The sequence below is a fragment of the Etheostoma cragini genome, chromosome 13 (assembly GCF_013103735.1).
Source record: "Etheostoma cragini isolate CJK2018 chromosome 13, CSU_Ecrag_1.0, whole genome shotgun sequence".
Lineage (NCBI taxonomy): Eukaryota > Metazoa > Chordata > Actinopteri > Perciformes > Percidae > Etheostoma > Etheostoma cragini.
In genome coordinates, this window is record NC_048419.1 from 235,372 (window position 1) to 249,152 (window position 13,781).

General features: G+C 45.4%; 1 protein-coding gene across 2 annotated transcripts in view; it reads left to right on the forward strand.

Moving 5' to 3' along the window:
- cxadr (CXADR Ig-like cell adhesion molecule) overlaps positions 1–13,781 on the forward strand; it is a 47,969-nt gene that overhangs the window by 29,223 nt on the left and 4,965 nt on the right. Inside the window, exons 3-8 of one of the 2 annotated variants that reach the window (XR_004658929.1) lie at positions 350–554; positions 4,194–4,349; positions 4,475–4,597; positions 5,236–5,374; positions 6,451–6,828; positions 9,509–9,515. Coding sequence is in view for 1 of the 2 variants with exons in the window: in XM_034889024.1 (XP_034744915.1) it covers positions 350–554; positions 4,194–4,349; positions 4,475–4,597; positions 5,236–5,374; positions 6,451–6,733 (906 nt within the window). In the remaining variant the exon portion in view is untranslated. Of the gene's footprint in view, positions 1–349; positions 555–4,193; positions 4,350–4,474; positions 4,598–5,235; positions 5,375–6,450; positions 7,411–9,508; positions 9,516–13,781 lie in introns of those variants that run through there. The other variant, XM_034889024.1, reaches the window with a different exon arrangement.

The window sequence follows — 13,781 nt, forward strand, 5'->3', positions numbered from 1 at the left end:
TGTGTGTGTGTGTGTGTGTGTGTGTGTGTGTGTGTGTGTGTGTGTGTGTGTGTGTGTGTGTGTGTGTGTGTGTGTGTGTGTGTGTGTGTGTGTGTGTGTGTGTGTGTGTGTGTGTGTGTGTGTGTGTGTGTGTGTGTGTGTGTGTGTGTGTGTGTGTGTGTGTGTGTGTGTGTGTGAATTAGGGGCCTACTGCTCTTTGTTGACACAGCAGGTGTTGATTTGGCTCTACAGTGGTCGCTTTGTTTGTTCCACCTTCTTTCTTGTTGAGCACAGAAAGGGCAGAACAGCTCAGGCAGCAGGGCTGAAGGGCATTGCTGAGATAAAACCCTCCCTCCCTTTTCACATCCAGGTGATCCTGTACTCAGGGGACAGGGCCTACGAGGACTACTATGACCCAATGAAGGGTCGAGTCCACTTCAACTCAGCTGACCCCAAGACCGGAGATGCCTCCATCAACCTGACGGGGCTGAAGTCCACCGACTCGGGCACCTACCAGTGTAAGGTGAAGAAGGCTCCGGGTATCCGCAGCAGGAAGATGCTGCTGATCGTCATGGGTGAGTGGAACGAACTGAACACACTGGTGGTTTGTTTTCCTCACGGGGTAAATTCTCTCCCTACACATGCACCAAATCACACAGCCTTTGCCCTTCTTGGCTATTTTGATGTAATCCCTTCTAAAATGAGTGCATGACCTTCCTGGAAGCTGTGGAGCATTGCCCCCTTTGTGATACAAATCTGTACTCCTCCTCGACGCTCTGATTATGTCTAAAATGATAATCCTGATATTTTTTTTTTTACTTAAAATTGTGGCTTTGATTTACAACTTATATGTATATTTCTATTTAGAAATAGCCTTGGCGAATACAATTATTTGATTGCTTTTTTGTCAATCATAGCTAATTGTTTTAATGTCAGTATGCAAATGATGCAAATATTTACACTATTAGCTGTATTCTTGGACTATTAAGTGTGAAAACTATAACAATATCAAATGATTACATGTTATTCATTTTGAAACCTTAACACCCTAAATGGTACAGGCAAAGGTAATTAAACAATAAGCCATCATTTCCAAAGTGCACAATGTAATCCTGTCTTTAAAAATGTGGTCAAACCTCAGCAATGGAGTAGATGCACTCAGCTGGCTTTTTATTGCACGGGGTGAGATGGGTGACACATCAGAGTTGTATAAGTCAGATGATTCACTCCTGAGGCAAACACACACTCACACAGAGTGGCCTTGCTGGTCGGTCAACTGACTTAGTGATGTCGAAAGGGAGTCGCCTCCCGAAACCCAGCCTGGTATTTCCATATGGGAAAAACAACCCACATACGCTGCCCTAGTGTGTTGTGGGAGAAATTGCATGTTGTGCTTTTATCTCAGCCCTGTTATCAGAACAGTTTCTCCTTTTGAAAGATAGGGCAAACTCCCAAAAAAGGCTTGTTGACATGACATATGTACCAAAGTGAGTGCACTGCACCAACTAGCTCAACCAGAAAGACACGAGCACTTGGAAAACAAACCAGCTTCTCAGTAGCTATGCTGTGCCACCACTAAGCAGTTAAAAAAGGACAAAGAAATGAATGGCCAGCCACAGATTATCTGACCATTAACTGTGACTATAGCTGACACAAGAACCACTGATTACGCCCTCGGGAAGGCTAAAAATGTATGACCAGAAGCAGTTTAACAAAACAAATCACCCTTAAGTCATCGCTGAGTCACACGAATGCTTGTACATTTCCTGTGACGGCTTATATTCCATAAAAATCTTTTGCATTCCTTACCAGCAAGAAAGGTAAGCAAGCCGAGGATTCGTCAATTGTTTTCACGCCTATTTTTTAAATGTTGGTTACTGTCATTGTTAAGTTTATCATTTCATCAAAGCCACCTAGTTAACAAATCCCAGTGAAAATAGAAACAGGCTTAGGTTGCACAAGCCAATACCAGTTACATACAGGATAGTATCCATTGTTGATACTTTTGTTTTTTTTACATTCTGATTGAAATGCCTGTGTTAAAGTTTCCTTAAAGAATATATGAAACCATCGTGATCATTCCAGGGTTACTGTCGTAGTATCTACTGTGAGATGTTATTTCCAGTGGTTGTTGTACTCTTTGTAGTCATTGTCTGCTTTCAGTTGTCCATCGTGTCCTGCTGTGGATAAGAGCATCAGCTAGGTGACTAAAATGCATATCCAACTTACATTCTGGTTACAAGGCAGTTGTCTCCATCTGTAGAGTGCATGAGAGAGAGGGATAGCTCGAGGCTACAGAAGCTGACAGGCTGCTAGCTATTGACCCCAGGGGCAGGGGTGTTCTTAGCAAAGAAACATTGACAAGGAGAGGGAAGGACATCCTGCCTGCTCTGCATTCTACCTTCAGGTCGATCTTGTCACAAGGTCCCGAGTACAGGGGAGACGTGCAAGCATGTGTGTGCACAAACATAAACACACCTCTATTTTATACATTGGGTGTTGCTGTGGCTTGGCACACACACACAGCCACATGCAAGTATGCACATATGCTGAAACCCGTAGTGGTGTCCAGCTACTGTACAGTGGTAGCGTCCCTTGTTGTGTATTCTCTTCAGGTTGTACCGGGAAATTGAAGGTAACAAGAGGAGAGTACCCACCTGCAGTCCGGCACCGCATGTCAGCAACTCTCACAACTGTTTCCAACACACCCCCACCTGTACTCTTAACAGCCAAACATTTAGCTCTGTCTACCACAAGTCCCTACCATTCCTCATCTCATCCAGGATCTTACTGAAAGCCAATCTCTTTAATTCTTTCTGCCCAACTTTAGTGCCCACTAGTGACTTATATTTCACTTCATCATTCAATTCTCAGTCATCACTACTCCAAGTTGTGCGTCTCTTGACTCCAATGGATAATTGGATAAAAACCACAATCTAGCAATTCCATTCTACTTATCTCGGCCACAAGATAGCCTCGTGCAACTCATAAATCTCAGTTCATTGTTAGTTTAACAGAGCCGGGTTAGCCGCATCGCTCTGCCTTTTATCTCTCTGCGCTCTTCCAGCCTCTGTCACCTTCTTCTTTGACCTCATCTTTCAAACAAATAAATCTGTTCATCACACAGCAATCCTAATAAGAGGAGCGGTGGGTTACGGCCCTCAGACGTGTCGAGTTCACCTTTAAAGAGATGCGTTCAAAATGTCCTAGCTCTCTGACATTTATTGTGTGTTGTGTGTATGTGTGTGTAAGTGCAACACAACAGCAGCAAAGAGCAGGCTGGTGAGTGAGGAGCTGCACAGCCTTGGCCCCCATCACTCTACCATCTGTCCATCAGCGCTCCCATCAGTTTTGCTCTCCCCAGCTCTCGGTTTTTCCCCCTCCATCCTGACCCCCTGTGTGTTTATTAGATTAGTAGGAGCACTCCGCACCGTTAGTCTACTGTTAATCCTTATGGTTATGCCTGCTAAGCTCTCCCCCCCCATCTGACACCTGGTTCAGGTCTGGAGAGAGGCCCGCTCCAGGGTTTTGTTGTTACAGAACCCATTATTACCACACCATGATGTCAGCTTTCTCTCACTGAATGCACAACACTTCGATTGTGGCCACAAAAACTTTACCTCTCACACCCTCGCCCCCCCCCCCCCCCCCCCCCCCCCCCCCCCCCCCCCCCCCCCCCCCCCCCCACACACACACACACACACACACACACACACAATGCCTGGCTGACTGTGTGTCTGAGTTTCTTGGAGTCAGTCTGCTTTTAATTTGAAGCTCTGTTTGTTTTTGAGTCCCCCATCTCTTCTCATGCCAGCGCTCTGACTGACCGAGGAGTGTTTGCACACATTTGGCCTTAAGACAGAAGGCTTAGCCTCCACCCATCCTAACCCTGAAAGCTACGTGCACACGTGTGTTTGTGTGTCTGATGGCAGGCAACTCCCTACTTTTTTGTGATTATCATCAGCGACAGCTCCTGTAATGACAGCAGCTGTATCAATTACTCTGATTATTCCTCTCATTACACTGATGGCTGCTGCTTTGTGCAAGGGAGGAAGTGAACTTCAGGAATACATATTTCACATGCACACAACTTGCCACACGATTTAAATTAATAGGGTTGTAAGAAGGAGGGATGTGTTGTTTTTGAGGCCACCTGGTTGTGTCTGTTGTTTTTCACCTCTCAATCACTTTTCTTTCATTCCTTCTCTCCACAGTGAAGCCAACCAAGCCTAGGTGCTATGCCGAAGGCCCCACACAGGAAGGCAAGAACGTTGTGCTGAGGTGCTTATCTAACGAAGGCACCAAGCCCCTCCAATACAGCTGGGAGAAAACCAGTGACAGCAAGCTGCTGCCCAGCTCTGCCGTGATGGGTAATGGACCCTCTCACAAGCACTCCCAGACAAATGGAAATCAGTTTTTTAGGTCCCACACATAGGTCTTCTTTTCGTTTAATGCTGCCATCTCTTCATTGATGTGTTCTTGGCCCTCCCTACAGATCCAGTGGGAGGCACCATTAACGTGAGGAACGCATCTGCCAGCACATCTGGCACCTACCGCTGCACTGCCAGCAACCGTGTTGGCTCTGAGGAATGTATTCTGTATCTCAATGTGACACCTCGTGAGTACCTATCTTCACGTCGATGCATTAACCTACAATATCCAAATAGTTTCTGATGAATTTTCTGTCACTTAATTATTTGACTTATAGTTGTAGACCTAGTTGAGATATTTAAGACTGGACTTATGTTATGGGCCGATCAACGGACCGACCGTCATGGCCATCCATGAAGCCATGCCACTAGAGTGGCTTGTAATCTCACAGGGCTGCTGGACCAAAGTAACTGCACAAGTTCAGGCTAAATTATTACTAATTTTCTGACACTATACTATGAAGAGGTGTGCATCTGGGATCCATTAGCTTATGGCACATTTGTAAAAAAAGTACTTTTTAGTTAAAACCCAAACAAAAAAAACATACTTTATCACAGCTAAACATAACATTGAGCAGAGGAAAGTCCTACTGAAGATTCCAATGTATTGAGAAAGATGATGTACATTTAATTTACGAGTGCCATGAAAAAGGGACGCAGCCGCTCAGCAGTCAGTGGAAATGCACACATTGACTTTACTGGAGACTTAATGACTCTGCAGCCGCTCAACACCTGGTGGAAATAAGGAGTTAGTTATGTTTAAGTGACTGCTACCTAAATGACATTTACCAAACCTTCCAACCCTTTTCCTCCTCGCGTTGTGCAGCCCCCAACACCGCAGGCATCATCGCAGGAGCCATAATTACTGTACTCCTGATCCTCATCATCATTGCCATTATCCTCTTCTGCTGTTGCCGTGCCCGTAACAAGAAGAAGTACGAGAAGGAAATCTGCAATGAGATAAGGTACATTCACTAAAACATCAATGACACTTGGCACACAGATCCCCAGTGTTCCCTTCTGATAGAAGAATATTTAGTTAAACTGTGTAGGTTGTGCTATTTAATGGGAAATATGTCTCAGGTTGTATAATACTGGAAAATGTTAGGATAAGAAATGCTATAGGTTACATGTGATTATTACTTTCAGCTCCCTGGGGTCATAACACACACACACACACACACACACACACACACACACACACACCCCTCCAACAGCCACAACCACCATGAAAATGGTTTTACTCTATCAGCGTTTTTCTTTTTTCTACCCGCCTCAAATAAACAGCTGTGGTAATCAGTTTGAAAGCTTTGTTTGCTCTGTGGATCCTGTGTTATGTCTGCTGCTGGCTCCCCCCCCCCCTCACTCCCCTCTAGAGCCACCTACTCTAACCCCTCCACTCATCATCCAACTCTCCATTGGGCCCACAGGCTCTGTACAACCCCTGGGCTTACTATCACTCTGCTGCGGACTGAATCTGTCTAAGACCACAATGTGACACTGGCGCTGTAGGACGAAGCGGATTAGACCACTGGTCCTGTCTCGTAAACACAGACGCACACATTGGCATGCAGCAACAGACCAAACAAGCTGGAGCCCCTCAGGCTCAGTTTGATTGAGCATTTAACTGGATTATCGCTGCTTATTAGTTGTTAATGTGGTGGCAGAGGGAGTCGAGGGCATAGTTGTGCTCAGCTCCATCTCTACAGGCTATTCCACGGTCAGTGTGGCTGAGTAGTGGGCAGACACTGCCCTAACCAATCAAACGGGCCAACTCCAATTATCTGTCCCTCTTTGTTAAGTCAAATCATGTTTCGCTCTTGAAAGGACTCATGCTCTTCCTAAGTATTTATTGTTTTCCTCCCTGTGGGCCGCAAGTGCCAGACATTCCACCTTGATATCTGTGTGTCAAACTTCATTATGGTTTTAAAGCACCTTAGAAAATTCTTTTCAAAATTCAAAATCTCTGATCAGGTAAGCTAATAAAAGCGAGTTTGTAGTATTGTTGTCTAAATGTGCTGCTGTCTCTGTCTTATCTCAGAGAGGACGTGCCCCCTCCTAAGAGCCGTGTTTCGACAGCGCGCAGCTTCACCGTGGGCAGCCAGCGCTCCTCGCTGGGCTCCATGTCCCCCTCCAACCTGCATGAGTACGCCCTGAAGCCCCAGTACGACAAGATTCCCTCGTCGGAGGAGTTTGAGAGGCCTCCGAGCCATGCCCCTCTTCCCCCACCCACTGCTGCCAGGATGGGCGGCCCCAACCTCAGCCGCATGGGGGGCATCCCTGTCATGATCCCTGCCCAGAACAGGGACGGCTCAATCGTCTAGCCTGTCCTCGAGAGGTGGCCGGGATTGGAGGAAGGGAGTAGGACACAAGCCACTGGAGATGGAGCAAGAGCTGGGAGGGGGCCGACTCTCCTGACGTCTCCTCTTATAAAGGCTTGGCTCTGCTCAGCTGCTGGAAAGTGAAGTTGAATTGAACTGGAAACACAACAGAGCACATTAACTTTTTATCAAATATAAATGCAAACAAACTTTTATGAATTTTACTTCCTGGACTTTCTCACTGAAATATGAATTGGTGTGGCTATAAAGCAGAACGGTCAATATACAAATTGTATTGTACATAACGTGAGTGCATGTTTTTTTTTTTTTATTATTATTATTTAGTTTTTTTATTATATAGATGGCCCTAGCTGTAGAGATACTCTATGTTCAAAACAGACCCAGGCCCCTAATTGGCCAGCTTTACATCTGTATGCATGTATGTATAAAATTGCAGCTGGAAGTGTGTGTATGAATATAAGTGTATGTTTGTGAATGGGAGTTTTGAAAAAGTATAGTTCATTTATCATCTTTTTATGCCTACATGATAATCATTGGTCAGGAAATCCAGTCAGTACTCGTTCTGACATCTGTAATTCCATAAATGTATTGAATTGACCTTTGGACGAATGGAAAGACATACTTATTACAAGAAAACTCACCAATTTGAATTAGTCCTTTGACAGAGTTGAAAAAGGTCTATTTAGGTCAGCCCTTTTCTGTTTTGAATTGGCTGTAGTGAGCGGGATTGGCTGGTAGTGAGGGGGAGGGTCACACATCTTGTGATTGGGTGGATTACTGCTTCTTGACCAAGCTTAAACAACAATAACCGCCATAACCGCTCCAGAGATCTTAGAGGAGGTAGTGTGGAGGGGAATAAGGGGGGCAGCTGGACAGCAAGGTTCACTGACCAATCAGCTTTGGTTGTGTTTGACTGGCCCCAACCCCTGTGACCGCCAGAACATCCTTACCTAACACACACCCCCCCCCATATTAGCAGAACAAGAGCCCCCAGTCTTAATTCATCATCTTAATGGATTGTGGCCACAAAAACATTACCTCTCATAGTCTTCCCCCCCCCCACCGATGTCCAGCAAATGTAATCCGGCCTCCTTATTTTTAGTCTCATTACAAGGGACCAATATCTTGATTAACCTTCTTCTGTGGTCAATATGAAAGCTTTCATGGCTTCTGTAGCATTTTTAATGAAGGATGTCAAGCCGGCCTACATGAAGACAGGGCCCAGGATCAAATGAGAAAAGCCTTAGAACGCTGAGTTGTACTGCTCTGCTTTCACTTCACAACCCTTATGGTTTGAGTTCATTGTGCAGTCTCAGTGCTGGATAATAGAAATGCCCGTTCATTCTGGATGTTTTGTAAGTGAGTCCTTGCAGTTTGTGTGTTACTCTACTGTTAAATAATGCCCTTTCTTCCATTGTTTGCAAAACTGTTGGAAGGCCAATATCTCATCTCTTCTGCTGTATGAATACTTAAAGTGTGCAAACTGTTTCTTTTTGCTCCAGCGCCTTATTCTATTCCCTATTGTAGCCTTACACACCTTCCCTCACAGCTGGATTCTAATTACTTGTATTGTGCCTTGTTGCCCCAGTTGAGTCGTGTCGTAGCACATGCGCCAACGTGCGCTGTGCTGTGTGCAGTAGCATCATCCCAAATAGCCATCGTAGCCCACAGCCCTCAGGACAGTATAATAATCAGTCAGTACACAGTGAGCCTTCTGATTGTTTTCTGTTGCCTCGATCGGGTCAAGTCTGGGATTTCCCACACCCAGTCACTGCATACAAATTCCCCCATAGCTTGGCAAAACTTTTATCATTGTCTTGGTTTTTTTGTTCCATGAGGTGACCATGTTTTTTAAACTTTAAGATGAAAGAAGTTGATGTGCTTTTTCTGGTTCTGGCTTTGTGTAATAAATATCAAAATGTCAAAGTAACCCTATCTAATCCCAACAGTTGAATGATATAAAGATGAGGATGTTTGTATGTGATGCTCTGCCGTGCTGTGCTTGGCAAATCTATATCTAAAACAAGAGGAGGGGGGGGTGTGGTTCTTCGCATTACAATTTAAATGCTCCATAGTATGATTGGATTGTGTGTGTGTGTGTTTGAGTGAGTGAGTGAGTGAGAGAGTGAGTGAGTGAGTGCACTATAACTGGAATTCTGGGATCTAAGGGGATGTGACTGCTGAGACAAAGAAATTACATCTGTTAGTTTCTCGTGTGTGTGTGTGTGTGTGTGTTAGGATGGGCCCCTGTAGAAGTCTAGTTAGATTTCCACCTGCTGACAAACTGTACAGAGCTCTAAGAGAGATGGTCCTGTTACTGTCCATCTATATGCTCAGAAGACTAACTACTAACAACAATATTAACTGTAGCTTTGAAATCCGCGTACTAATGTGGGAAGATCTCCTTTGAGGTTTGCACTCTATGTGAAAACCAGTTTTTCTTTTTGTGCTGTATTTTTGAATAATAAAAGTCCATGAAATTAAGAAAGACTAGGCAGCCATGATTGTCCATTTACTGAAGCAGTAGCAGCTTGTTGACCCAGCATGAATAAAACTCTGTTTCTCTCTCCTCCAGCAGCCGTGTTCTCCGGGGACTCGGCTTCCTGCAGCTTTTCGACGATGATTCATTTGAATCAGCCAGTGAATTCCACCTCTTACACCAGGTGAGTTGACTTTCTAACCACTTAACAACTGTAATTAATCAATTAAGGGGGCAGACACGATCCCACCGCGCCATCTCCAATGCTCACCATTCAGCTTTAGTGTAAACATGCATGCCTACCACCACTCGCCCTGTAGGCTTCTTATTGACTCTTGGCCCATTCCCCGCTGCACTGGATTGTCCAGCATAGGGACTATTTTAGTCATCTTTTGGTGGCTTTTTTTCTTCTCAATTATAGCCAATTTCCCCCCTTTAGTTAACGTTGGTGGGTAACGATTTTCAATGCATATGATTGCCCAGCATTAATCAAAGTTGTACAAAATAAACTTTCTAATTAAGTATGCTGAATGGTGTAAAATGTCTTGTTAATGAGCGAGTGACAGATCGTGCTCATGTTGATGTAACACCTTTCTATTCTGACTCTTCACACTCTTTATACATTTACGGACATGCTGGTGATGTCGACGTGTGGATAGGTCGATAGCTGATTATTAGCCGATAGCTCCACTGTGTGCAGACTGTTGACAGGTAGTCAATACAAAGACTAAAGCACTTAGTAGCAGTGCTAAGCGGACGTCCATTGCTATAATTGGATGTCAGTAATAGATAGGGCCCCAGAGCATTGATCTGTGGCTAGTCAAAGTCCCTCCTAATGGCTCCCCTAGCAGCTCTGCACATCAGGGGTTCTCTTATGTGCCGGGTGTGTTCAGCCTCAGGGATACCTGCACAATCGCAGCTATCCTACAAATAGATGCAGAAGTACATAATGGCACTTTTATGGCCGAGCATTCAAAACATTCATTAAAAGGACGTTAGAGATGTGTGCTAGTGCACGTGTGCAGATTATATTTATGGACTAAAGGGCTGTTCTCATTGAATTAATGTTCAATGAGTCATACATCATCCCTCAGTGTCTTCCAGTCCAATATCCATTTGTGACATGTTTTTTTTACCTCCATGTCCTCATTCCCAGAAGAGAGAGAGTGGGGTTGTACTAAGCACCTGGGGATTTGTACATGCCTCCCACTTCCCCGGCTCCCTCCCTCTTGCCTGGATAAGGTATTAATTGTTTGCACGGATCAAGGAGGTTGGTATTGCAAAAAAAAAAAAACACATTGGTTCTCCAGGAGGGTTTCCTTGGCAACCTTATCTGGTTGTACACAGTCTAAGCCGGCTGCTAGCGGAATGATTTATCTTGTAAAGAGTGATTCGCTCCCTGCTAACAAAAGAGGCCTCAAAAAGCATGGGTGTCATCAAAGTCGCTCTCCTCCAGCGTGACGTCTGCTCTCACAGGCGTTAAGCTTTCTGCCGTTTTTAGAAACCTCAGTCAGTTTGGGAGAGGGATGCTGGGGGGATTCTGGATAGGATAGTGGAATATGCATATGCATGAAGAGCGAGCTCCATCAACTCCGTTGGCACAGGAGTACATTAACATTTTGGCTTGGCACAGAGTGTTATGTGAATGTAAGCTTTTACAGCTACATTGGATACATCACTGAGGAGCCACAGCCATTTTGGGACACAGTCCCTCTTGTTTTTGGTTGCAGTAGTATTTAGATGGATACAGGTAAACCCAAGAAGCAACCAGACCTGAAGTCCTAATATTGGGTGTAAAATTCTCATATCCGCATCCTTTCATACTTTAAGGATGATATTATTAATGTCACACGTGGGAGGGGTTAGGGAATTTATTTTAACAACGCAACCAGTCTGTCTGAGACTGCTCTTAAATTAAAGCTGACAGTCTGAACTTTAAATGCACAGTCATTGTGCCATGTGAAATGAAAAGTAATTGGAGAAGGGGGGCGCAGCACCAGTGTGTCACCATGCAAACACTCACGGCCTTGAACAACCTGCTTTGGAGGATATTCTGCGGAGAGGCAGTCGGTCCCAACCTGAGCCAATCATCCCACTCAGTCTGCTACGCCTGCAGACAGCCCAGGTTTCTCAGGAGGCTTACCAAGCTGCTGTGCACTCATCTGGCAGTCTCCCTCATCTCCCAGTCTGGGAGGAGGAGAGCTCTGGAATAGCATCCGGCAGACCCTCCCCACCTCCCCCGCCTTCCCTTTTGGTTGATATGGAATTATCTGTTAAGGGCCGACCTCTACGCCCGTCCCATCTCAGCATCGTTTTGGGTCACTATTCAGACCCCGTGCTGCTCACATTTCTACGACTAATATGTGACTTTTATGGATGACCTTCTCCCTTTCTAGGGAGAAGTGGGGAGCAGCGGTGGATGCATGCTGAGATTATACTTCCAGTCCAAGAACATCATGTAAAACCAAGAGCCCCCTATCTCTGGCAGGACTTTGTCTGGTGAGCTTCATGGATCAGCGAGGTGACGCTCATCAGCAGATGTGACATTTTCTTCACTGGCAGGAAGATTGCGTGTGGCATGAAAGAAATAGAGAGCAAGCACTTAGCTCCTTACCACAGGAGACGCACGGCGTGTCGTCATCAGCGACGCTGCTCGACCTTCTGCCGCATGCCGCTGGAGAAGAGAAGAGAGGATGGAATGCAAGAAGATTCAGAGGCAGGGCACCTGGTTTAATATCCTCTCTCAGTGTAGCTTCACACACGCACACACACACACACATGTCCCAACATTGTGCTCTGTAATCACATATTTTCCTTGAGTCAAGCTGATAGATTGGAACCAGGAAAACCTGTGGGACCAAGACGGAGGTTACACTGTGCAGCTCAACTCAGTCATTTACAATGTGATTTGTATTTTTAATCTGGACTCTATTAGAGGGGTTCATCCTCCGATGCCGTGTCATCAGGAGGGCCCAATAGAAAATATGTGCCATAAAGTGTGGCCTTGGCAGGAGGGCGGGGCTCAGTTTCCCTTTTTGTCCCTCTGTTGATTGGGGTCATCTTTCTTATTACCACAGTGATGTCAGTGATATATCAACATGCGTCGGCCCATATATGTGTTCATACGTGTTAGTGCTGGTTGTGTGTAGTATCCGTGTGCAGTAGCATCACCCTGAATGGCCACAGTGAGGGCAAAGGTCAGGGTGGTGAATTAACAGGACAGGGCAACCCCCGTCACCCCTCCCACCTCCCATCTCAGGCTATTTCCAGATTAGCAATTAGACAATATTTTTTCTTCATGCTGGACACATACCTTCCAGTCCCCCTGGCAGACTGAAACTTTCCCCCCCCCCCATGAGGCACTCCAGCAGTCACAGGTGTTAAATGCAACTGAGGGTGGGGTTTGGATGGGGCCAAACTGCTTGGCAACAGCAATCTTATCTATGTCCTCTGTTTCTACATTCAACACGGTTGAACAGAAATGTCTGGGCGCCCGGTTCCGTCCAGCCCATCGAGTTTACCAGCAAGACGACTTTCAGAGTCCAGCTTCAAGGGGGCGCAACACAACAGACTGAACACAAAGATTTAACATGTTCAACTACAACTGGTTCAGCTCTGATCCCACAACCATTTCTTCTCTGGGGCGGCCTCTAGCCCCCCCAGTAAGAGCATTCGCCCCATGTAGGCTGAGTCCTGCAGCGGCCTGGGTTCAAATGCGACCTGTGGCCCTTTGCTGCGTGTCCTCCCCTCTCTTTCTCTCCCTCTTTCTTGTCTATCCACTGTCACTATCGAATAAAGGAAAAAGACCCAAAAATGATCTTTAAAAAATATATATATCGTGATATTTGATTTTCTCCATTTCTCCACTGGGTGTGGGCTGGGTGAAATGCACTTACTATATAAAAATGACCGTGATGATGTTTGAATAAAATATGAAATATTATAAAATGAATGTATAAAATGAAATATTTACACTTTATTGGTTGCTGGTCTACAATAATGAATTGTTCCTGTTCATTTTCCGAGCCCTGTATGTGATGTTAATGGAATAGACTTCTGTTGCTCGTCCTAAGGATCTCCGGCCCAACGCAAGTCATCTCAGAGGGATGAAGTCCCCCAGCATTCCAACCAGATCAATAGGATTTATGTCTATATCTGCAATTAAACATGTTTTATTTGTGCGTCCATGCATCAGCATTGTTGACATTTAAAATGGAATTTGAACAAGACTGAGTTTGGAGGTTATGATGCTGACAGGAGAGGGGCCTACGCTGCAGCTGGTTGGTCTACAGTCGCTCGTATGGAAATAATGCCAGTTATATTCAGACTTCTGTTCTGGATGGTGAATGCAACAGACAGGGACAGACAACAGACAGAGACGGACAACAGACAGGGACAGACAACAGACAGAGACGGACAACAGACAGAGACAGACACGTTTCCCACGCTGTGGAGGTCCACGTGCAACTTTCTCCGTCGAGATTCCCTTCACCTCGGTAAGTGTTTCCTGCGTGGGCTTTAACCATACACATACACATACAGACATACATA